This window comes from Eptatretus burgeri, chromosome 11 (genome assembly GCF_056783735.1).
Source record: "Eptatretus burgeri isolate ZD-2024b chromosome 11, Ebu_testis_v1, whole genome shotgun sequence".
In the NCBI taxonomy this organism is placed as follows: domain Eukaryota; kingdom Metazoa; phylum Chordata; class Myxini; order Myxiniformes; family Myxinidae; genus Eptatretus; species Eptatretus burgeri.
The window spans coordinates 38,873,008-38,898,007 of record NC_140971.1 but is presented as its reverse complement, the minus strand read 5'-3'; the positions used below and the strand labels follow the sequence as shown (position 1 = coordinate 38,898,007).

The 25,000-nt window shown below is 41.2% G+C and overlaps 1 protein-coding gene across 42 annotated transcripts in view; it reads right to left on the bottom strand.

Moving 5' to 3' along the window:
- LOC147016897 (adhesion G protein-coupled receptor L2-like) overlaps window positions 1-25,000 on the bottom strand; it is a 619,880-nt gene that overhangs the window by 122,742 nt on the left and 472,138 nt on the right. For 20 of the 42 annotated variants that reach the window (XM_085846063.1, XM_085846064.1, XM_085846061.1 and 17 more), the window contains 6 exons: window positions 22,984-23,193; window positions 21,497-21,717; window positions 15,123-15,189; window positions 14,122-14,213; window positions 4,262-4,303; window positions 2,989-3,015 (listed from right to left, as the gene is read on the bottom strand). In XM_085846063.1, the coding sequence (XP_085702189.1) occupies window positions 2,989-3,015; window positions 4,262-4,303; window positions 14,122-14,213; window positions 15,123-15,189; window positions 21,497-21,717; window positions 22,984-23,193 (659 nt within the window). The remainder of the gene's footprint in view (window positions 1-2,988; window positions 3,016-4,261; window positions 4,304-14,121; window positions 14,214-15,122; window positions 15,190-21,496; window positions 21,718-22,983; window positions 23,194-25,000) is intronic. The other 22 variants (XM_085846072.1, XM_085846074.1, XM_085846085.1 and 19 more) reach the window with 3 other exon arrangements.

Here is a 25,000-nt window from a genome sequence, read left to right as displayed (position 1 = left end):
ATAGAGAGAAGAGTATGAAAGAGTGAGTAGGAGAGAGTAAGTCACAGAGAGAATGGAAGAGAGTGGAGGAGACAGTAAGAGAAAGAGAGAATGAGATTAAGAAAGAGAGAAAGGAAAGAAAGAGAAAGAAAGAAAGATTGACTTTTGGAAAATTCAATTTACCATATGACTGGCAGTTTACATACAAGTTCACCATTTATGTACCTGTCATGCTTAGTGTCATGCCTTAAGGCTAGCAAGTCAGTACATATAATGATCTATAAATGTATATTTTGTAATAATCATTATTTACAATTACTGTTGAAAGCAAAGATATAAAAGTGGTAGTTAAAATGCGATAAAAATTACATTTCAAACAATATCTAGTTTTGCTGCTAAAAATTGTGGACAAAACAATATTCTTATGCTATTCATTTTCATGATTTGTAAATGGTAGTATAGTGGGCTGTGAGGGTACAATGACAATTAGATGACCCAGGGAGTTGGGACTCAGAGTTTGCTGAAGAGCCATCATCACTAACAAGTTGCAGGATAGACAGTTTGTTTTCAGTCCTGGATATTAAAAAAAAAAAAAAAATGAAAACTTCGTTGAACACTTCAGCTATTGGAAGGGCAGGCAAATTTCAGCATTATATGTCTTCTTGATGGGACAAGTGCCAAGCTTGTGGGCTTTTCATTATCCCCATGCTTTTTTTTTTTTTAAAGGAAGGACATTGCAATCGGTTCTGTCCGTCTATCCGTCCGTCTGTCACACTGTCTCCTAAATGGTTGTGAGGAAATTAAACAAACTTTGTAGTTATGATCAACACATGGCAAGAAGGTGTGGGAGCAGTATCACTTTGGTCCCACACCCTGGGGTGGGGTCAAAAGGTCGAATACCAAAGAATGCAATTATGGGCACATTTTAAAATATATTTTTTTCAATGAAACTTTATATATACAATCAACATTGGGGACACATGAAATGTGTAACAATATTTTTAATTTGACTTCCAGTTCATACCCCACGGAGTGGGGACTTATGGTCACAGGTGTCAAAACAAAAGATGTTTTTTTTAACTCAAAATTTGATATTAGGTCATTCCTTGTGGAATTTTTTGCCATCTTTCAAGTTTGCTTGAGGTGGGAAGAATGGGGATTTGCAATGGCGCGATTGACTTCACTCTAGTTACCTCCGCCACTAAAGGTGGACGGAGGTTATGTTTTCACCATTGTTCAACTGTGTCTGTGAGCAGGATATCTCAAAAAAAATTATGGGCAGATCCGCACGAAACCTGGTGGACAGGTTGGGTGTATATTAAGGACGAATTGATTCAATTTTGGTGAAGATCCGGATCCAGCTTTGAGAATTAAAAAAAAATTCAGGTTATTCTTCATTATTGAAAGATGGGCCCAAAAAAATGAAATATAGCACGATATTTCAAAAAGTTGTGGATGGGTTCTGCCAAAAATTGGTGGATGAGTGGGGTGGGTGACAAGAAGAAGCCAATTAGATTTTGGTTCAGGTTGGTGAAGTATGCACTGTACCGAGAGCCATTCGAGTTGTGTTTTTCTACTGTTTTTACAATAATAGTATATTTATTTCTGATCCAACTGCCTTTTTGTTGTAAATATAAAATACCCCTGAGAGGGAGTGCCGGTCATCTCTGCCAGAGGTCGAAAGTAACTCTGTGCCAGACAGGAATAGGGGCAGTTCATAAAGTACGTACACTCTACTTGCGGGTTTCAAAACCACCCACCCCCCTCTGTATGCAGGCAAGTGACCACCCACCCACCCCCCTCATACATTGCTAATCGCTTGCAAAGCCAGCAGTTCCTTATGAACCGATGTTTGTAAGTCATGACAATGCAGTCCCGAGCGGTGAAATTTAACTTTTTCTTTTAATATCACAGCACATGTCATTTATGAAAATAAAAGTAAAAATTGACATTCAAAACAATGTTAATGTCATAAATGAAAGTAAGTGTGCATATAAAGTTGTGTTCCATTGTTTTAGTTAAATCTGACAAAAGCTTCAAATGTAATATTTGTCTCGGAGAGTCCCGGTTCTTAATTTATGAATACTTTTATTTTTGTATGTACGTACTTTATGAACGGCCCATACGGGGAATCAGAACGAAGTTTGAAGGGCTATAAAATCGGAACGAAAGCAAATTTCAAAAAAATGGCTCGTGTTGTTCTGGATAATAGTCCATCGTATCTGAATCACTAATAACATTTGATCTCTCTTGATAAATGAGGGAGGAGATATGATTTGAAATCGACGATTTTCGCAACTTTGACAGCCTCGTGACGTTGACCTCGACCTTGGACGACCTTGAAAGTTGTATCGTTGTGCATGTCTCATCGACCTCTATCCATTCCACTATTGGTGATTTGTCTCCACTCGGTTTGATTGAGAACGGACGGACGTACGGATGGACGGACAGACTTCGAGACTGGGGTTATTAGGTCATCTTTACTGAGATGATAGAGATGATCTAAAAATGTACTGGTTATGGAAAAATATTAGAAAGTACCACTGCAGTTCTCTATTGAAATTATTTGATCAGTAACATTTTGCCCTTCTAAGCTACTGTATATCTTAAACAGCTCATGTGTCATACATATATTATGGAAGCTTTTTTGCAGCTATCAGTCACAGACACTACATTATTTGAAACAAAGATTCAATGATGCAAACGAGAAAATCGGTAACAGTGACCCAATTGTAAACTGAGGAATCTAAGTCATGGAATGGATAATCAAGAAGGACTGGTCACCATATTGCTCATGCTGCAATACCTTCTTTCATACTCCCACATCTAATAAAATGAAGGAATTTAATTCTCAAGGATACTGCTATTGTCATGTCATTTGTCCCCAAGTAGCTTGACATATAGCCGTAGTAAAATACTGCCATTAGGGCATGGACCACAGGAACTGATGATAAATGGTTGTTTTTAAAAATACAAACACAGGCATGCAGATGGGCAACACAAGCTTACTTGATAAAGTCTTTGTTTTCCTGGAATCTGGACAGGAGGCAAGGAAAAGGAGGTAGAGGGGGATATAAAGGAGAGAGGGAGAGATGGAGAGAGAGAGAGAGAGAGAGAGAGAGAGAGAGAGAGAGAGAGAGAGAGAGAGAGAGAGAGAGAGAGAGAGAGAGAGAGAGAGAGAGAGAGAGAGAGAGAGAGAGAGAGAGAGAGAGAGAGAGAGAGAGAGAGAGAGAGAGAGAGAGAGAGAGAGAGAGAGAGAGAGAGAGAGAGAGAGAGAGAGAGAGAGAGAGAGAGAGAGAGAGAGAGAGAGAGAGAGAGAGAGAGAGAGAGAGAGAGAGAGAGAGAGAGAGAGAGAGAGAGAGAGAGAGAGAGAGAGAGAGAGAGAGAGAGAGAGAGAGAGAGATGGAGAGATAGATAGATAGATAATGAGAGAAGGATACCGAGAAAGGGAGGGAGAGAGAGGAGAGAGGAGAGAGGAGAGAGGAGAGAGGAGAGAGGAGAGAGGAGAGAGGAGAGAGGAGAGAGGAGAGAGAGAGAGAGAAAATAAAAAGACAAAACAGAAAGATTGTCTGTAATGCATTCCAAACACCATCTGTGTTCTTTCCATCAACACGGACGGAACTCATTAGTGATTGTAGTGAGAGCTCGGCAGACAGGCAAATCAAAAGTGCTCCGAATTGCTCAAATTAACAAATGCCCAGCATCAAACAACGCTTCTCATCCTCCTCTTTTGACACCGGGGTAAATTAAACTTTATAATGCCTTTCCCTTCCACCACACACTTGCCCTACTATCTATGTTTCAATAGCAAATGCTTCTTCATATTTATAAGAGCAACATGTGAGAAGGGGGGAAAAGCATTTGTATTGATGTAATTTGTGAATATGAATTATCCTGAGTTTTCATATTGTTTAAGGAGGAATGTCAAATGGTTCTGTGTTGTAATATATAGTGTTTCAACAATGGACGAGTAATCAAGCAGACCTGATATGGTACCCTCATTATAAAAAAGGTTGGCCACCCAAGAACCAGTATATCAAAATTACTGCTTGTACATTTGGGAAAGGTAAATTCAGTTTGAAAGACAGATTATTTTGGTTTTGATTGTGAAGAAATGGTAGAAAAATGCAGAATGATCCCAATCAACTTGAACAAAAGTTTAAGAAACATGGATCGAGTCCATGCATCAACCGCTCAGCTCATGATGTTAAAAGCCCCTGGAGCTATCAAGTCTTAATTATGAATATGCTGAACATACATAAGGTGTGACTGATCATCTTACCCTGGTAAGTCAGTGTTATAGTAGCCATCACACACTGGATGGCTGAAGAGGCCAGACAGCAGGGGGTAGGAAAAGAAGGTGTTAATGGGAGAACATTGTTAAGGTTTCAGGCAAAAACATGAGATTGCAGTAGTTAGTGGAAATAAAAGAATGCCATTTAAGTACACCAGCTAAATTATGTCAGGAAAATATATTAACAAATATATATGATAAAGATAAATAATCATTATTAACAATAAAAAACCTAATCGAAACAACAAAGTATTTGTGCAAATTATGAGTACTAACGAGGGATAATTTATTTTAAATTCTTCAAATTTTTTTTAACACAAAAATATAATCAAATGTAATCATTTCAAAATGAAATGGATTTTTTTTAGGGTGGTTTCAGAAAACGAGATTTTAATGCTACAAATAAAAGTTTGCTTGTGGGAATTTGTAATAATTTTTGTAATGAAGGATAATTTTTTTCTTCCCTAAATCTTTCCATTTCATTGTCAAAATCTTGCACACAAAATATTTTGTACGCATTCTCCAGGGCTGTTCAAATGTCTTGCGAGCCCCATCTTGCTTTAAATCAATGTTATTATATCTGTTCAGCTTGATGTTTTTACTCGATTCAAATTATTTCATTGATTTACTTGGGGCATTCAAAATGTGATAAGAATTAGACACTCACATTACTACAAGACACCAAAACAATTTATTCCTTAATGATTAGGAAGAATATTTTTCCTTCTCAATTTGATGAAAAAAAAACCTTGGTGTGTCTTGGAGTATCGTCATTATCTTTTGAATGCCTTCTATATATTGTAATGACATGTATGTTCATTATAGTTTTTATTCACACCACGAACCAACCTCATGAACATAACAGAAAAGATAAATCACGAAGTGATAAGTTCCACGATAAAACTAGAAGGGCACTCTTAGACGTCGCGACGTCGCCAGATATACCTCCGCCCACATTATTACATCATTATACATACTTGTACCAAGTTTTGATTTAAACCCTTGAACACAGATTCAAAATATTAAATAATTCTGGCTGCCGGACCATGCGTCTGATCAGGTTGAAATTTAAAACATATATTCCACATGACTACTAGATATTCATTGTGATGTTTCATGTCGATTGATGAAGTAGTTCAAGAGAATTTTTTGTTAAAGATTTTCTTTCAATCCAATATGGCTGCCAGGCCATGTGACCTATTCATTATTCATGAACATCCTAGTATCCCCAAGGCTTGGGGAACATGTGGGTGAAGTTTCCTCTCAATCTGTCAAGCCGTTCTGGAGAAGAAGATTTTGAAAGGTTTATTCTTCAAAAAAAAAAATCATAGCTGCCAAACCATGTAACCTATGATGTTATAGTTGGAGAACTTTTTGTTCCTCATGGATAGGCGATCATACCTGTAAAGTTTTGCAGAAGATTTTTTGAAGGTTTTTATGTTAAAAACAAAATGGCTGCTGAACCACGTGACTGATGCCATCATCAATTTTTTTCCCCACATGCAATTTAGCCCTAGATGGAACTCAAAAATTTTCATACTGATCGGATAAAGTGTTCGACGTATGGAATTGTGACGTCATAACTGTACTGTACTGAATTGGGAGATGCTTAGCAGGCAGACACGAAGCGGAGGAACAGTCGAGCCGGGCTGTGTTGCACGAGTGCGAGCCAGGGCGTACTGTGCCCGCGGCTCCCCTTTATTCCGTACGCGGTACACTCACGAGCCGGCCGACTCCAGTATTACTACCACGCCTCAGGTGGCGTGCACACCTCATATCCCTTGCCGACCCCACGGCCACCCCTCTCATCACCACGCCCACCATGCATCATCACCATGCCCTTCCCCATAGGCCCGCAGACTCCACCACAATAACGAAGCCACCTATGACATCATCAAAAAAATCACACTTCTTCCCATGGGGAGTACTTGATACGTGCGAAGTTTAAATATTTTCCATGGAGCAGTTTTGGAGATACAGAGGTCCAAAGTTTTTCCTTTTTTCCAACATGGCTGCCACACCATGTGAACTTTGATGCCATAATTATTAAAACATTTTCCATTCATGAGTAGTCGCACCTACGGTGAAAATTTGTCAATTGGATAAGCGGTTGCAGAGAAAACAACTAAAAAAATAAAAAAACAATACCCCCAAGAGGGAGTGCCGGTCATCTCAGCCAAATGTCGAAAGTAACTCTGTGCCAGACTGGAATAGGGGCAGTTCATAAAGTACGTACGCTCTACTTCCGGGTTTCAAAACCACCCAACCCCCTCTGTATGCAGGCTAGTGACCACCCACCCACCCCCTCAGGTCAGGTATGGGAGCATGTGCCAGAACAGCACGTCGCTGCGTCCACTTTCCGCCGGTACTCCAGGGGCCTCCGTCTGGCCATCCCCCAGGCAGATGCCAGGCCCATCCCCATCTCCTTGAGATGATTGTCAACCTGTTGCAACCATGAGGCACGTGGTCGACCCACTGGCCTCCTCCACTCATGAGACTCCCTCGCTGAGAGAATCTGGTGAGCAGGATCAGAGTCAGGAAAACGAGCCACATGTCCATACAGCCGCAACTGACGCTCACGGACTATGCAGGTAACAAATCTCATCCGAGTCTCTCTCAGCAACCGCTCGTTGGACACAAAATCCGACCAGCGATAGCCAAGGATTCTCTGAAGAGACCTGGTACCAAAGGAATTAAGTCTCCGTCTCAGATCCTTGGTCAGAGTCCAAGTCTCGCATCCAGAGAGCAAGAGTGGAAGTACCAAGGACCTGAAGACTCAGACTTTCGTCCTCCCGCACAGGTACCGGCAGCGCCACACCCCATGATCCAGTGAATCCATGACTCCCCAGGCCCGACCCAGACATCTATTGACCTCTGACTCGCAGCCAGCAGAGACATGAATATCACTGCCAAGGTAAGTGAATCTCTCCACGACCTCAACATCCTCACCACAAACAGACACAGACAGGACAGCAGCATCCAAGATGTCACCGAAAGCCTGGATCTTAGTTTTGACCCAAGAAACCCGTAATCCCAACGGCTCCGACTCCTCATTCAGCACCTCGAGGGCCCCCAAGAGGATGTCTAAAGTCTCCGCAAAGATGACTGCATCATCTGCAAAGTCAAGGTCCGAGATCTTGACATTCCCAAATGACGCACCGCAACTTGATCTCTCCGACATCCTACCTAGAATCCAGTCCATACAAGTGCTGAAAAGTGTGGGGGCAAGTACACATCCCTGACGAACTCCAGTAACAACTGGAAATAAGTCAGAGATGGTACCACCACACTTCACAGCACTCCCAGTACCAGAGTAGAGTTCAGACATCAGATCGATCAGTTTTGGTGGCACCCCACGAAGACCAAGAATCCTCCAGAGGACATCCCGATTCACTGAATCAAACGCTTTACAGAGATCAACATAGGCTGCAAGCAGCCCCTGCCGAAACTCTCGTCTGCGTTCGGTGAGGACACGAAGTGCAAGGATACGGTCAATCGTTGACCTCTTTGGTGTAAAGCCTGACTGCTCTGGACGCTGGTGCTCAAGCAGATGGTGGCGAACCCTATCGAGAATTATCCGAGCAAAGACCTTGCCCGGCACTGAGAGCAGCGTCACCCCTCGGTAGTTGTTGCAGTCTTGGCGATCACACTTCCCTTTCTAGAGAGGGACAACAAGGCCCCTCTTCCAGTCAGTTGGGATGATGCCTGTGTTCCAGGCAGAGCACAAAACTGCATGCAACGACACGAGTGCAGCATTTCCACCAGCCTTGAGAAGTTCGGCATGGATGCCACAGATCCCTGGAGCTTTGCCCCGTTTCAACTGGTTCACCGCAGCCCGTGTTTCCACAAGCGTAGGTGGACCACAGTTGATTCGAGGGTCAGCAACAGGGATTGTAACACCCTTGACGTCCAACTCGACAGTTGGGGGATCAGCCTGGTACAACCGCTCAAAGTAACCGGCCCAGCGGGCCTTCACTTCAGACTCCTCTGTCAAGAGTCTACCACTCTCTGCTCGAACTGTAGTGCTCCGAGGGATGGGCTTGGATGAACGTAATGCGCGAATTCCCCTGTAAGCGGGACGAGAATCACCTGTCCACAGGTGATGCTCTACCCCCTCACAGATTCCTCGCACATAGGCCTCCTTGTCCACCCTCAGTGCACGTACAGTTTTACGCCTCAGCTCCCTGAACAGCTCAGCTCTGCCATTCAGCCTGGCCCTGCGACTCTGGTCAATGGTATCCAGTGTCCCTTGAGAGACAAAATTCTTCTTTGCCCTGCGGTGAGCTCCAAGGCATCCACCGGCAACATCAAGGACGGTGGTCTTGAAGGCGCTCCACAACTCTTCAGGACCCCCAAAGTACCCAGACCCCCGAAGTGTCCACTCAGCCTGTTCGCAAACTCCTCAGCTACTCTCTCATCCCTGAGCTTGGCAACATCCAGCCTCGGCTGGGATGGTACCATTCTCCAGGATTTAAGGTGCAGCTTTAAAGTTGCTACAACAAGCCTGTGGTCAGTATTGAGGAACTGAGCACTCCGGTAGACCCTGCAGTTCTGGATCATCCTCCAACGACCGTCAATGAGGACATGGTCAATCTCCTTTGCCACACCGCCAGCGTTGGAATACCAAGTCCAGCGATGAGCTTGTGGGCGCTGAAACCATGAACCAGCCACCCTAAGTCCATGACTTCTTGCAAAGTCAAGGAACTTCGTGCCATTCTGGTTCATAGTTCCTGACCCATGGGGACCAACACACACCTCATAACGGTCCCTATCAGTTCCAGTCGATGCATTGAAATCCCCCAAGACTAGAAGTGTATCTCGTCTGGGGCACTGATCAACCACAGACTCGAGTGTGGCGTAGAATGCATCCTTCACGGTGAGATCACTCGCCTCAGTCGGAGCATAAACAGAGACCAGGGAAATGACACCTAAGGAGTGACGAATCCTTAATCTCATAATACGCTCGTTGACCGGTGTTACCTCAATTATCATTGGGGTCAGCTTATTGGACACAGCTACAGCAACTCCTTGGGTATGGTAACCATCAGAGCGACCAGACCAATAGTAGGTGTAACCACCCACCATTATCTCGCCGCAATCCGGTCTCCGAACCTCAGAGAGAGCTGCAATCCCGATGTCCAAACGCTTGAGCTCAGATGATAACAGAGACAGGTGATCATCCTCTCTTAGGGATAGGACATTCCAGGCACCCACCCGAAGGGACCGCCTCAGGTTAACCCAAGGAGACCGCCGTCTGGTGGACGACACCTCAGCACCACTCCGACACACTCTCCCGCAATCTGACCCAGGGATGTTACCCCGTGGTTTCCCTCCTATCAAAGATTGGGGGTCCCGAAGGCTTTGCCCCAATCCCGTCATCCGGTGAGCTGCCCTGCGAAGGGAAGCTGCACAGGAGGTACTCCCACGGAGTGGGTTTTCAGATTTTTTTGCGTTTTTGCGTTTTGCGGAATGAAGGGATTTACGGTGGCCGGAGTGCAAATCCTGCCACCAACCTCCTAATAAGAAGTGACCCAACTGCAGGAGGACGTCCGCAGACACAGTTGGGCACTAGATATGGATGGCCGTTGGCTCACAAGGAGCTCCTCCGCCCTTTGACAGGTTTTGTTTTTAATCCTGCTGGGAGTCCATATCCAAACACCCTCCTCATCAGAAAACCTGGTGGGGGAGACGGTTTAGTCGCCGACAACCCGACCATGGAACAGGTTAGTACAGGTTTACATGGTACCTGTAGCAGGTCACAGATCGAACCTGACCTGACTTGTCCTCATACTTATGTTGGAAGTACATCCTTTCAGATCTTTCAGATCTGATCAGATTTCAGACCCTCATACTTTCAGATCGAACACCCCCTCATACTTCGCTAACACTGAACAACAAATTTCAAAATTTTTTTTTTACTGGAGATGTGTAAAGTGATTTAGACTAATTTGGGTACGCTGATTTCAAAAATCATAACCGTTTTGCTGTATCACGTCAGGATTTTCAGGAACAGAAATATTCCCATTGCCTAGAAGTCAGGATTTCAATGAAATTTACATATGTCTTTGACATGTCTATTTCGTACAATTGTTGTTAACTTGTGTTATATTTCTTTCTTTCAGATAAAGATGAGTAGGCGTTCCTGTACCAATCATCCTGACAACTTCTGTTATGTCTGTGGTCGGTATACCAAAAAAGATCAACAGCGAAGTATATCTACAGCAGTGAAAATGAAGGCCGCCTACTTTCACTACTTCGGGTGTAAGGTGGGGGACCAAGAACAGAGCTGGGCACCACACATCTGCTGCACAAGCTGTCACACAACCTTGACTCAGTGGTTGGTGGGCAAGCGCGCGAGCACGCCATTTGCGGTGCCCATGATATGGCGTGAGCCGCAGAATCATCATGATGATTGTTATTTCTGCTGCACAAGCATCGCCGGCTTCAACAAGAAGAATAAAGGTCACATCAAGTACGCTGACTGCGTCTCTGCTTGTAAACCTGTGCCTCATGATGACGAGAACCCCGTTCCAACACCTCCAGCTGATCAGAACATAGCTGTAAGCAGTGGTGAAGAGGATGGTGATGATGAACCTTTTGAACCCGACACTCAAGAATCACACCTTCTGAACCAGGGAGACTTAAATGATCTTGTAAGAGATCTCTCGCTGTCAAAGGCGAAGGCAGAGCTGCTTGGATCAAGGCTGCAGCAGTGGAATCTACTTGAACCTAACACCAAGATATCCTTGTTCAGAGCACGTCACAGAGACATGGCTGAGTTCTTTGAGATGGAAGACACGATGACATTCTGCAGTGACATCAACGGTCTGTTGAAAGAACTTGGGTGTGATCACGATCCTGCAGACTGGCGCCTCTTCATCGACTCGGGGAAGAACAGCTTGAAGGTTGTTTTGCTCCACAATGGCAACGAGAAACCATCAGTCCCACTGGCTCACGCGTTCGGCATGACAGAGACCTATGAGACTATGCGGCAGCTGCTTGATTCCATCAAGTACAATGACTTCAACTGGCACATCTGCGGAGACTTGAAAGTGGTGGCGGTGTTGTTAGGGCTGCAGTCAGGCTACACGAAATACATGTGCTTCCTTTGTCTCTGGGATAGCAGAGACGACAAGAATCACTGGACGAAGAAAGATTGGGAAGAGCAAAGAGCATGTACCTGGTCGACACAACGTGAAGCATGTCGCCCTTGTCGACCCAGCCAAGGTTTTCCTTCCACCACTCCACATAAAGCTCGGCTTGATGAAAAGTTTTGTACGGGCAATGGATCTGAATGGGCGTGGGTTTTTATACCTCAAGGAAAAGTTTGGCAACACCTTGTCGGAGGCCAAGATCAAGGCTGGTGTCTTTGTTGGACCGCAAATCCGACAGATTATGAAGGACCTAAACTTTTCCGACAGCTCTAAACCCCAAAGAGCTGGCAGCGTGGAGGAGGCTTCAAAGCTGTGACGGACAACTTCTTGGGAACGAGAGCACGCGGACAACTATGAAGAAATAGTGCAGCAGCTGCTGGAGTCCTTCAGGAAACTTGGCTCCAGGATGTCCCTGAAAATCCATTTCCTACACCAGCACCTGAACTTCTTCCCTGACAACTTGGGAGCAGTCTCGGACGAGCATGGCGAGCGATTCCACCAAGAGATTTCACTCATGGAGACGCGTTACCAAGGGCGGCACAACCCGAACATGATGGGCGATTTCTGCTGGTTCCTGCATCGTGAAACTAACACAGAGCAGCACAAACGCAAAGCCAAATGCCTAAAGCATTTTTAATTACATTCTAGTGGAGTTTTTCTGTAATTTCTATAATTTTGAAGCATTCATGATGAAATAAATGAATAAATGAATTTTTGTAAATTTCATTGAAATCCTGACTTCTAGGCAATGGGAATATTTCTGTTACTGAAAATCCTGACGTGATACAGCAAAACGGTTATGATTTTTGAAATCAGCGTACCCAAATTAGTCTAAATCACTTTACACATCTCCAGTAAAAAATTTTTGTTGTTCAGTGTAATCGCTTGCAAAGCCAGCAGTTCCTTATGAACCGATGTTTGTAAGCCATGACGATGCAGTCCCTAGCGGTGTAATTTACCTTTTTCTTTTAATATCACAGCACGTCAATTATGAAAATAAAAGTACAAATTGACATTCAAAACAATGTTAATGTCATAAATGAAAGTAAGTGTGCATATAAACTTGTGTTCCATTGTTTTAGTTAAATCTGACAAAAGCTTCAAATGTAATATTTGTCTCGGAGAGTTTCGTTTCTTAATTTTTTAATACTTTTTTTTGTACGTACTTTATGAACGGCCCATACGGGGAATCAGAACGAAGTTTGAAGGGCTATAAAATCGGAACGAGAGCAGATTTCAAAAAAAAATGGCTCGTGTTGTTCTAGATAATAGTCCGTTGTATCTGAATCACTAATAACATTTGATCTGTCTTGATAAATGAGGGAGGAGATACGATTTGAAATCGACGATTTTCGCAACTTTGACAGCCTCGTGACGTTGACCTCAACCTTGGACGACCTTGAAAGTTATATCGTTGTGCATGTCTCATCGATCTCTATCCATCCCACTATTGGTTATTTGTCTCCACTCGGTTTGATTGTGGACGGACGGACGGACGTACGTACGTACGGACGGACGGACAGACTTCGAGATTGGGGTTATTAGGTCATCTCCACTGAGATGATAGAGATGACCTAACAAATCAATGTTATTTGTTGGAATGCATTTGTATACATCAAGAAAGCTACGTATATATTTGCAAAGGTAAAACTTTGTAGCAATGCATTGGACAATACTAAAACTACAATATTCCTCGTTAATGTTAAAAGAAGAGATCATCTTATCCTCATACTGTAGCCTTGATTTAAACTGTCAAAAAGCAAAACCCTTCACCGAATGCACAATTATTTGTTATTCGTCGATTTGAAACCTTCTGATAAAACTGCATATGTAATCTTTCTGCCCACCTTGCCCCCCCCCTCTCCACACACACCAAAAACAAACAAGCAGATTCTGTATAATAGAAGCAAAAAAACCAAAACATTCTTTTTAGCCATCCAACTTCACCTAACTTTGCCCTTACACCAAGCAATTACGTTTTGTTAGAATTAACAATCATTAATTAATTATTTTCCAATATTAACATTCCCAAAATGTTTCACGTGCATTCCTCAATATCTTCTCCTCCCTCCCATTGTGTTTGCAAGTTTGTCCAGGCAGAGTGATAAAATGTGAAAGTTTTAATGTCTCACCAAGGCCTGTCAAAAAACTAAACGGAAAGTTGTAATTTATTGCATTCCCATTGAGGAGCCATTATTTTTTTTTTCTTTTAGATTGCTTGGAGTATCTTGAGATGATTTACGAGTGTTAATTAAGATATCAGAATAGAATATATAAACACATATGCAAACATGTTCATTGTTTTAACCAGATTATGAGGTGGTATGTGGGGAGCAAAAAAAAAAAAAACAGAAAAAAAAAGAAACAATACATGTTCATCACGGGATGCACATGATCTTAATAGCTAGGAATTACATACTATTGTACCTGTTGTACCTGTTGTTATAAAGAGGTCATACCAGCATGAAAGTCCATCAAGGTCAGTCTTGGATGAAACCATTAGTGATGTACAGCTCTGGCTGTGCGGCACCATAGTTAGGCCGACTAAGAAGTGATGAATAACAAATCACTATCTATGATAGAACTATGCCGTGTATATCTGTGCAGCTTGATGTGAGGTGGCGTGAGGTAAATACAATCGTACAGTAGGTGTGATCAGGTATGGGAGATCGCGATTGAGTGTGAGAAACTCACTTCGTGTTTTCCAGTCGGCTGGTATCCGGTTTTAGAGGAGGTGCGTGGCGAACCATCTTGTACAATGTGATGAGCAGGAAGATAAAATTTAGCTGCAACAGAGATATCATATTCACTTCACCACAGTCATGAAATAGAGCAAAAAAAAAATTAGATATCTGGCGAGATATTTAGAGCTACCTTGTACACACTAAGATGGACTAATCAAGATGTTTGGCCGACGATGATGAGAACCCCATCTTTTGTTCCTTTCTACACATATTTCAAGCACTGTTTAAAATGTATCATGTATATGTTATACACTAAACAATGATTTTTCCATAGTGAGCAGCAAAAGGCAATGCATTTCACCATCTATTTTGCTTCAAATGTGCCAAGCCTAGTCACCGCACCAGAACTCCAGCACGATTTGTGCAGTGGTAAGAGCCATGCCATGCGGTCTTTGCGATGGAAGCCACAAGGGCAGCCTCGGATGTTTATTGAGTGAGCAGATGCCAAATTGCATCTGTGAGCCTACAGACTACTGAAAAGACAAAACTGTCCATTGAGAAATGTCTCGTGCAAATATTTTGGCAATTTGAACCATGAATTATTGACTTCAAAAGTTTAGAGAACGACATAAGACTAATTATCTTTCTGTTATTTATACATGTGCGGTTCTCACCTCCAATTCATAGACTTACTCAGTTACGTGGAAATTTTACGTCAATTCTCTCATTTGTGAAGATTCATCCAAGAACCTTATTGTTACACACCATAAATGCTGAAACTTATAATTAACTCAATGGTGTTCTATAATAATTGGTGTATAATTTTCCTGAGATATTTTATGAGGCTGTTGACATAAGTTGAATCATTAGTTTTATTACAATGCTGGGGCCAATTCCTTCACTTGGCCGAGCAAAGAATAGGCAATATGTAAGATTTAAAAATGGCTAAAATAAATCACAATTAAACAAGTAATCAGTAGGTTAGTCGAGTTATGTTATGTTTACTCTTACCAGGATGATAACAGCTACAGGACCAACGAAGCTCCATATAAAATAGTTATCTGTGTGGAGCCAGCATCTGAAATGGGATGGTGGGAGGTATAACAAAAAACATGTTAATCAAGACAACTGAGATTGAGAGGATGAAGATAAAATAAGTTGTTGTTTGATTTCTAGTACCGTATTGTAGTTCGATGACAATCTCTCAGAGAAACAGAAATTTAAACCAGTTTGTTGCATTACATCATTATTATGTTATATATTATAACAGAAAGTTGAATGGTCGATTGGACTTTTGTTTTCAAAATACATTAACAAAAACATGTTCTAGTTCCGTCAAGTCGTGTTTGACTTCTGGTGACATTCATGATTAGGTTTCTCCAAACATCCCTATCCTGCACTGCTTCCTGAAGCTCTGGCAGAGAAAGCTTGGTTGCAGCCTTTCACCCATCCATCCATCCATCCATCATCAACCATACCCAGCGTAGTTGACGACTCCAGACTTTCGTGTTCTGCATACATGATGTATCCAAAGCGTGACAGTTTCTGTTTCAGCATCAGTGCTTCTAATGTACATGGTGGTCTCATTTCTTCAAGGACTGATTTACTTGTCCTTCATGCAGTCCATGGAATTATTAACATTTGTATCCAACACAACAGTTCAAAACTGTCAATCTTCTTATTTTCTTTCTTTTTCACTGTCCATGTTTCACATCCACACATCACAACTGTAAATATCGGATTGGAAATACAGGAACAATGGTGAACCAGAACACTCACCAACCTCCTCTGGGTTTGTTTTGTCACATCTTAGTCTTTCCAGATCTTTGTCAATGCAGACGTTGCTGTTCTCCTCAACGTTAACCTCCTATTAATTTCTCCTCCACATTCTCCGCTCACTTCAATCTTAGAATCCAGGAATATGAAACTTTCCACTATTTCCATGTGATCCTCTCTCAATGTGAACATGTCGATCTTCTCTGTAGAAAAGATATTAATTTTTTTTAGGTTTAAATAAAGACCAAACCTTCTTCACTGTGTGTAGCAGTTTCATCAAGTCCTCTACTTTCTGCCAACAGCGTGGTATCGTCAGCATACCTTAGGTTGTTGCTTCATCTTCCTATAATCATGACTCCATCCTCTATGTCATCCAAGTTTAATTTCTTCATGATGTAATCACTATACAGAATGAACAAGTAAGGGGAGAATATGGACCCCTGTCTAACCCCTTCCCCAATTACAAACAATCTTCTCTCTCCATACTCTGTTCTCAGTGTAGATTCTTGCATCGAGTACAGGCTTCTAAATCAGACATAACAAGAGCTCTGAGATCCCCATTTCTCTCAGTATAATCCACATTAATGATCAACACAATAAAAAGCTTTACCATAATCCATAAAACAAAGATACACCTTCCTTTGATATTCCCTTGCTTTTTCCATGGTCAACCTCAGTTTTGTGATTTGATCTCCAGTACCTCTTCCTCTTGCTTTCTCAATGGGCATTTCTCACTTAATCAAGTACAGTAGTCTATTCTGTGTTGAATTGTCTCGAGTAATATTTGCTTGCATGTGAATTCAAGGCAATGGTTCGGTTACTTGAACATTCTCTTGGATCACTTTTCCTTGGGAATGCTATGTAGACCGACTGCTTCCACCTTTTAGGCAATATAATCCTGCTCCAGATCTGTACACAGATAGCTGTTAAAAATTTGATTGCCTCCTCCCCAACTACATTAAAGAAGTATATTGGAATTTTGTCGGCACATGATGCATTTCCATTTGTCAGCCCTTTCAGGGCTCCACGTACCTCATATTCCATCACTATTGGTTCTTACTCATATTCTCTTTCCTTGAAGGTTGCCATCATATTGTTATCTCGGTTCTATAGAGTTTCTGTATTGTTCTTCCATATTTCTTCCACCTGTGTTTCTTCTGTCAGATCTTTTCCTGTTCTACTCTTAAGGACTCCAATCCTATACCTAAATGCTCTTGTGATCTCTGTTCTTTTAAAAAGATCTCTTATTTTTCTCACTCTGTTGTCACTTTCAATGTCCTTGCATGCCTCTTTGAAACGGTTGTTTTTGTTGTCTTTCCTCACTTATCGTTGGAATTCGGTATTTGGCCACTTAATGTCCTCGAATGATGCGCCTTTGGTTTTCATCTCCTTTTCTGTCTGCAATATTTACTGCCTCCTATGACGAGCCATTTAGCCTTATTCTTTATGCTTGCTTTTGGGATGTTGTTTTTGGCCTCGTTTTTTTTTTTTGGCCACCAAAGGTGGATGGATGTTATACTTTCACCCCTGTCTGTCTGTTTCTGTTTGTCTGTGAACAGGGTGTGTCAAAAAGTTGGAGATAAATTTGTAGAAAATTTGGTAGTATGGTTGGGTGTGTGACAAGGTAAAAATGATTAGATTTTGATGACGATCCGGATGCCAGAATTTTTGAAGCGATTCTTCAACAAAGGACTTAAAATTATATATAGCACGATATCTCAACAAGTTGTGGATGGATTCGGACAAAACTTGGTGGACAGGTTGGGTTTATGACAAGGAAGAATTAATTCGATTTTGGTGAAGCTCTGAATCCAGATACATGGGTTTTTTTAAATTTTTATAAGTGATTCTTCACCATTGAGAAATTGTGCCAAAAACGAAATATAGCACAATATCTCAAAAAGTTGTGGATGGATGACAAAACTTGGAGCATGAGTTGGTTAGATGACAAGAATAATCCAATTATATTGTGGTTCAGGTCAACAGATCTGGCGTATCAGTGGGATACAAAGCCTGGTGTTGGCTTTGTAGTTCGCGTGGCTGGCTTGGGATGTTAGGGTCCTGAGTTCAAGCTCCGCTGGCCGCTCAATCAACACCAGGTGGGGGTAGACAGCCCATCATCCTTCCAAGGTCAGTGAAATGAGTACCAGCATACTGGTATAGGGGCATCAGCGGCATAGTTGTGCCTCAACAAAATTATAGCTTCCCAGCAGCCAAGCTGCCATATGCAAGAAGAAGAAGAAGAAGAAGAAGAAGAAGAAGAAGAAGAAAAAGAAGAAGAAGAAGAAGAAGAAGAAGAAGAAGAAGAAGAAGAAGAAGAAGAAGAAGAAAAGAAGAAGAAGAAGAAGAAGAAGAAGAAGAAGAAGAAGACTACGACGTGGGATACAAAACATAAACATATTCAGCCTGGCAGAGGTATGTGCTCCACAGTGCCATTCTAGTTTTAAAATGTCTTCAACCTCTTGCCTCAATTCATCTGGCATTCTTTCAACCAAGTCGTGGTATGCAACATGGTTTTTATAAACCTTTATGACGTCGGCCACCGAAGGTGGATGGAGGTTATGCTTTAACCCCTGTTTATCTATTTGTATGTCTGTCTGTCTGTTTGAGCAGGATAACTCAAATATGATGGATGGATTTGGACAAAACTTGGTGAACAAGGATGAGTGTGTGACAATGATGAATTGATGAGAATTTATTGAAGATCCGGTTCTGGAGACTAAAATTTTAAAATGATCCTTCACCGTTGAGAGTCAGGGCTACAAACGATATATAGCACGATATCTCAAAAAGTGTGGAAGGATTCAGACGAAACTTGGTGGACAGGTTGAGTGTGTGACAAGGACGAATTGGTTATATTCTGATGACGATAAGAATCTGGATCCGGAGACAAGAATTTGTTGATTGATTCTTCAGCATTGAGAGTTACAGCCAAAAACGATACATAGCATGACATTTCAAAAATTATGGATGGATTCGGACGAAACCTGGTGGACAGGTTGAGTGTGTAACAAGGATGAATTGATTCAGTTTTGGTGAAGATCTTGATGCAGCCTATCAGTGGGATACAAAACATAAACTGTTCAGCATGGCAGGAGGTATGTGCTTTACCAAGTGCTGTTATAGTTGTTATATATATACATATATATATATATATATATATATATATATATATATATATATATATATATACATATATATATATATATATATATATATATATATATAGTTATGTTTTCAAGGTTATACCTGCTCTGAGTTTTGTTTTTTCACATTTCTCAATTTGACTCATATTCTAGTCTCCCATAATAATTGAAACATATCCTTTAAGCACATGCTCTCCCAGTTCCTGCAATTTTCCATCAACCTCCACATTTTCTTTATTTGCTGCAGAAGTTGGAACATATATCTGAATGATGGTGATGTTCACTAGATGTACTTCCAACATAACTGATAAGAACCTATCAAGACAGGGTTGTGTGTCCCAATACTGACTGTGCCATCTTCTTATTGCAAATCGCTGCCACTCCATTTCTTTTACCGATTTAGTGACCAGAAAAAAACTTTGTAATTTTCAGATTGAAACTTCCCCGAACCAGTCCATCTCAGTTCAATTATCCCCAAAATTTCAGTTCTTGCCCTACTCTCAATCTCTCTTTATCAAAACTAACTTTCACTGATTCATTGACTTTTCATTCCATGTTCCAATTTTGTGAATGCTTGAGAAGCTCATTATTCGATTCTCTTTTGTGGTGACCTCAGCATCTAGATTTCCTTGCGGGTTTGATCCAGTCCCATCATACCTTCCAGTCCTGATCATAAAAAGATTTTGCTGGAACAAAAATACAAATTAAAAATAAGCAACAACAATAATAAGTCATCATCATCAACCATTAACTTTCAATCAACCAAATTTGAGGACAAAGAAACCACGAAGCAAAATAAGTCTGTTGACATATTACCGTCTTTAGTCAAGCTTGTTCCTTGGCCTTGAACTCTACATCCTTACTATAATTCACGGACCGGTGTGTGTGTGTGTGTGTGTGTGTGTGTGTGTGTGTGTGTGTGTGTGTGTGTGTGTGTGTGTGTTGCACTACTTCTACAGTTCTGCACCAATTTCATATCCAGACTTGCGCCATAGGATCTGCATGACTCTAATTAGTGCATTGGGTGTTTTTATCTTTGCCGGTGGTCTCGAGGAGAGGGGGGACGGGTACGCAAATTCTCTATGTAGATGTGTATCATGTAGTGCCACTCCAGGTGGGAGAGGGTATTACAAGTCTCCAGCCTTCACAGTGCAGTATTCCTGTCCTCACGTTTTCCAGTGCAGTGAGGTGTTTTGAATTATGCAGTGAGAAGTGTTGTGAGAGGTATTTTGAATTACACACTTGAATAAGGATAATAACCTAACCTCCCTGGCCGCTCCCTTATGGTATCAATAATGTACGATACCTCTGAAATTGATCGATGAAAGTTTGATATTGTTGAGTCATCCATACAAAGACAGGAACAAAGTGTAGTTGACAAATGAGTTGTACCCCCAGGAAAGTAAGCAAGTCACAAGGAAGACAACTCCTTATTAGCCTGGGTAATAATATTAGAAAAAGGAAAGTAGGTCACAAACTGTATTTTGAGTGCATGGCAGGAGGTAATGTGAACATTGGTTCGGAATATAAAATAGGCTTTTCAGGCATGAGAACAAAGGAAAGCTTCATGGAGTCAGATAAGTAGGTGTGACTGAGAGATGGCAAGAAAACCCAAGTTGAGAAAAGAGCGTGCATAGCATGGGGTGTGCTCTGGAGATATGGAAAAGTGAAAGAAAATGTTCAGGATCGGAAAATTCTCAACCAGCTTACTGCAAGATAGCAATAGCATGTCGGTAATAAAAAAATTGGCGGGATGAGGCAAAGTATTCTTTCATTTCATAATAATCTGGACGGTAAGATGTTTCATAAGCAGCACAGCAAGACACATTCTGTGAAAATGTGGTGAACACCGAGATGTCAAGGAAGTGCTTTACTCGTCAGACACGAAATGCTTTCTCAATCCAAAAGGTCAAGTCAAAAAATATTTCAATATGAAAAAAGACAATTGAAATATGAACTCTGTTTATCGCCTTAAAAGAAAGGTATGTTACAAACAGAATATGTAATAGACAAGATGATATGCCTGTAGGAATACTTGTACACATTTTCTGTGATGAAAGCCAAAATGCTCGTGCATACATTCCTCGTGATATAGAAATGTGAAACTTTCTCAAGACTTTCACTGACAATCCATCCACGGCAAACGACTGCAATAAAAACAACAATGTTACAACCGCGAAAACATTTTATTATACTGCACTCCTGTGAGGTTGCTTTGACAGATTTTTTTTCTGGTCTATTTTTCAAAACTTTTGGCAAGGTTATGAACAAGTGTTTTATTCTTTTTCTCTGTCTGTTTGTCATAATTCACAGAGAAACTTGAGTGAGAACATGCCATAATTACACAAAGAAGGAAAATGGGAAAGAGAGGGACAAGAAGGAGAGCAAGACAGTGAGAAGGTTTTCTTATATATTTAAACTGTACGAGGTGACTATGCAGTGTAATGAAAAAAATATACTCACGCATGCGGGGTGCCATAACCACGGTAGTCTACGGCCAGCGACACGCCCACCACAAGTGCAGGCAATCCATAGCCAATAAGGTAAAAGTATCGTCGGCGCGAGTACTCAGACTCAAACACTTCAACAAGGAGCAAGTAGAGCTGCACTCCCTCCAAAAGCATCCAAGAGAATGCAGCAAGGAAGAAGAAGTGCAGTAGGCCTGCCACGACTGAGCAAACAAGCTGCAGACATGGGTTTTGGAAGATATGAGGTGATTAAAAGGGTATAACAATTTAGCCAGGTGAATGAGATAGCAAGGGAAATAATGAGAAATGAAAGCGAACAAGGTATAAATAATTAATCTACCAAGGAAATAGTCCAAAATTCTGTTACTTATGTTCCAGGATAGTCTTTCCTCATTGAAGACACTTCTTTTTATTTTTCTGGTTCTTCTGGTTCAAAATTTTCAAAAGCAAGCAAATTTTTTGCCTTTAATACATTTCCTTCATACGTGTGAGGCAAAGCACCCAATGATGTTGTTACTTGTGTCAGTTTTACAAAGATGGATAGCATCGGAAGTGAGCAAAGTCAAGTTATATTAAGTGCTGAAACCGAGTGAGCTGAGCTCCATTGCGAGTGAATATTGTTGTATTGCTTGTGACTCTTCTGTTATAACAGTATTTAGCTAACCATTTTAAAAAGCAGATCTAATGGTTGGATCTAAGAGTGGTGAGCCTGGTGGTATGAGACCAATAAATCTGCAGTTTGCGCATTGTGATTGGAACATGGATTTTTCTTCTTGCTACAGTGCATGGAAACCAATGTCTTACTTTAATCTTAGCCGTTACGGTGTTAAGCACTGTCGTCGGAATAATCCATCCATCCATTAGGACCATACACTGCACAGAACATCGGTCCTGCCAAATCAGTCAATCCTGGACGGTCGCTACTCCGACGCAGGATACTCAAATGGCTCAATCATTCCAGAAAGGTGGTACTCATTTTGCCGACCTTGGAAGGATGATAGGCTGAGTCAACCCCACTTGGTATTAATTCAATGGCTGAGTGGGATTTGAACTTCGGATGTTAGGATCCCAAGCACACAACCCTCATCGGAATAATAATATGTATCATTTTTAGTTTCTTCTTCTGTTGTGATCTATAGACCACATATCTGTGAGATCAAAAGTGCAATGGTGTATTTCACACAGAAAAATCGTTTTAGATAATGAAAATGTAACCAGGAATGCTACGACAAAATACACTCGTTTTTTAGACCAATCTAAGCACAAAATCTTTAATATAAATGATAGTTTGTGATCGATCTTTCTCCAGGTGACATTTTGTGTCTCAGTATATCATATCCACATTTTCTTGTAACCTGGCTGAACCCTCCACCCCCAATCCTACTGCTTATATTTCTGCTATTCACACACATTCATGTCGAATGACTGACTCCCTGTTCCCCTTGATCCTCTATTAGTATTGTGTAGGTGTCAGTTTCTCACCGACATATCTGTTTTGTTGATGCCGAGGAGAAAGAGGAGCTCTGCAAAGAAGAGGTTGAGGCAAACATTCTTATGTATGGTATTCCGGTCACTTTGTAGACCCCGGAAGCAGCAGAAGGTAAAGAAAGCCATTGCAAGGCAAAGGAGAGACACCAAGATTCCAACCCATGTGATCAGGACGAGTAAGAGTTCGTGGGCTCGATCTCGGTACTGCAATATGAGGCCAAAGGCAGTGAGAATTAGAATGAAATTCAAGCATTAAAAGTATCAACCCACTTTGCAAGTTGTAGGTGTGACAAACTTTATATCTGCAAACAGCTAGTTTCTCAACCTATGTTTTGACTGATCATGCTATGCTTCATTAAAAAGATGACCACAGTTTGAAAAAGTTTCACTTTTTGTAGGTAATGCCTCCAATCTACTCATATATAAATGTTAAAAAACATGCTTTTCAATGTCAAATACACACAATGAACTGGAATTACGCTGTGCATCACCATCAGCTTATTTCCAATAAAATGGACAGCAAACAATGCGATTATGCTGTAATACAACCCCTTTGGAAATAAAGCTCATCTCAGGATAATAAAGGCTCAATATTTGAGGCTGCAGTTTTTCTGTTTGTGAGTTGTTGTCCAGTTTTTAAAAACTCATACCCTTATGAAGGAAGCGGTTCTATTTGACATTTTAAAAATGAAATAGGCAAAGCCTAGAAACGAACGAAACACTTTAGACTTACCCTTTTAGAACTCTCTAGAATTACCCTTTAGAATTACCATTTAGACTTGCTCTTTAGACTTACCCTTTTAGAACTTTTTATTAGATAGAACTCTTTAGAATTACCCATTAGAATTACCCTCAAGAATTACACTCTAAAATTACCCTCAAGAATTACCCTTTGGAATTACCCTCTAGGATTACCCTCCAGAATTACCCTTCAGAACCCATTAGAATTACCCATCAGAATTACACTTTAGAACTCTTTAGAATTACCCTTTTAGTACTCTTTAGAATTACCCTCGAGAACTCTTTAGAATTACCCTTCAGTATTACCCATTAGAATTATGCTCTAGAATAGCCCTCGAGAATAACTCTCGAGAATTACACTCGAGAATTACCCTCGAGAATTACCCTTTAGAATTACCGTCGAGAATTACCCTTTAGAATTACCCTTCAGAATTACCCATTAGAATTACCCTCTCGAATTACACTCTAGAATTACCCTCCAGAATTACCGTTTAGAATTACCCTCTGGGATTACCCTCCAGAATTACCCTTCAGAATTACCCTTCAGAATTACCCATTAGAATTACCCTCTGGGATTACCCTCCAGAATTACCCTTTAGAATTACCCTTCAGTATTACCCATTAGAATTACCCTCGAGAACTCTTTAGAATTACCCTTCAGTATTACCCATTACAATTACCCTCTCGAATTACCCTCTCGAAATACCCTCTCGAATTACCCTCTAGAATTACCCTCTAGAATTACACTCTAGAATTGCCCTTCAGAATTACCCTTCATAACCCATTAGAATTACCCATCAGAATTATCTTTTAGACTGACCCTTTAGAATTAGCCTTTAGAACCCATTATAATGACCCTTTAGAATTACGCATCAAAATTACCCATCAGTATTACCCTTGAGACTGACCCTTTAGAATTACCCTTTAGAACCCGACAGAATTAAACTTTAAAACCCTTTAGATATAAACACGGTAGATGACAAAGATTTTCTTCGTCATTTTTGACAGATGGATGGAAGGAAGGACATACTCAAATATTGAAGCGACTTCACCGCTTGAAAGGAAGGCACTGCTAATGGTTAATGGGAACGAGCTGATCATAGGCATAATTTAGGAATACTTTCATCAACTTCCACATCCTCTTCAATCCCATTCTTCCTCCCAGGTCTTCAAGAGAGCTGTTCACCACCATCTCAGATCATTTCCAATCAAAAACCATGATCTTTTCTACCAACAATAACCCCACCCAAATCCCTCTTCCTTCCAATTT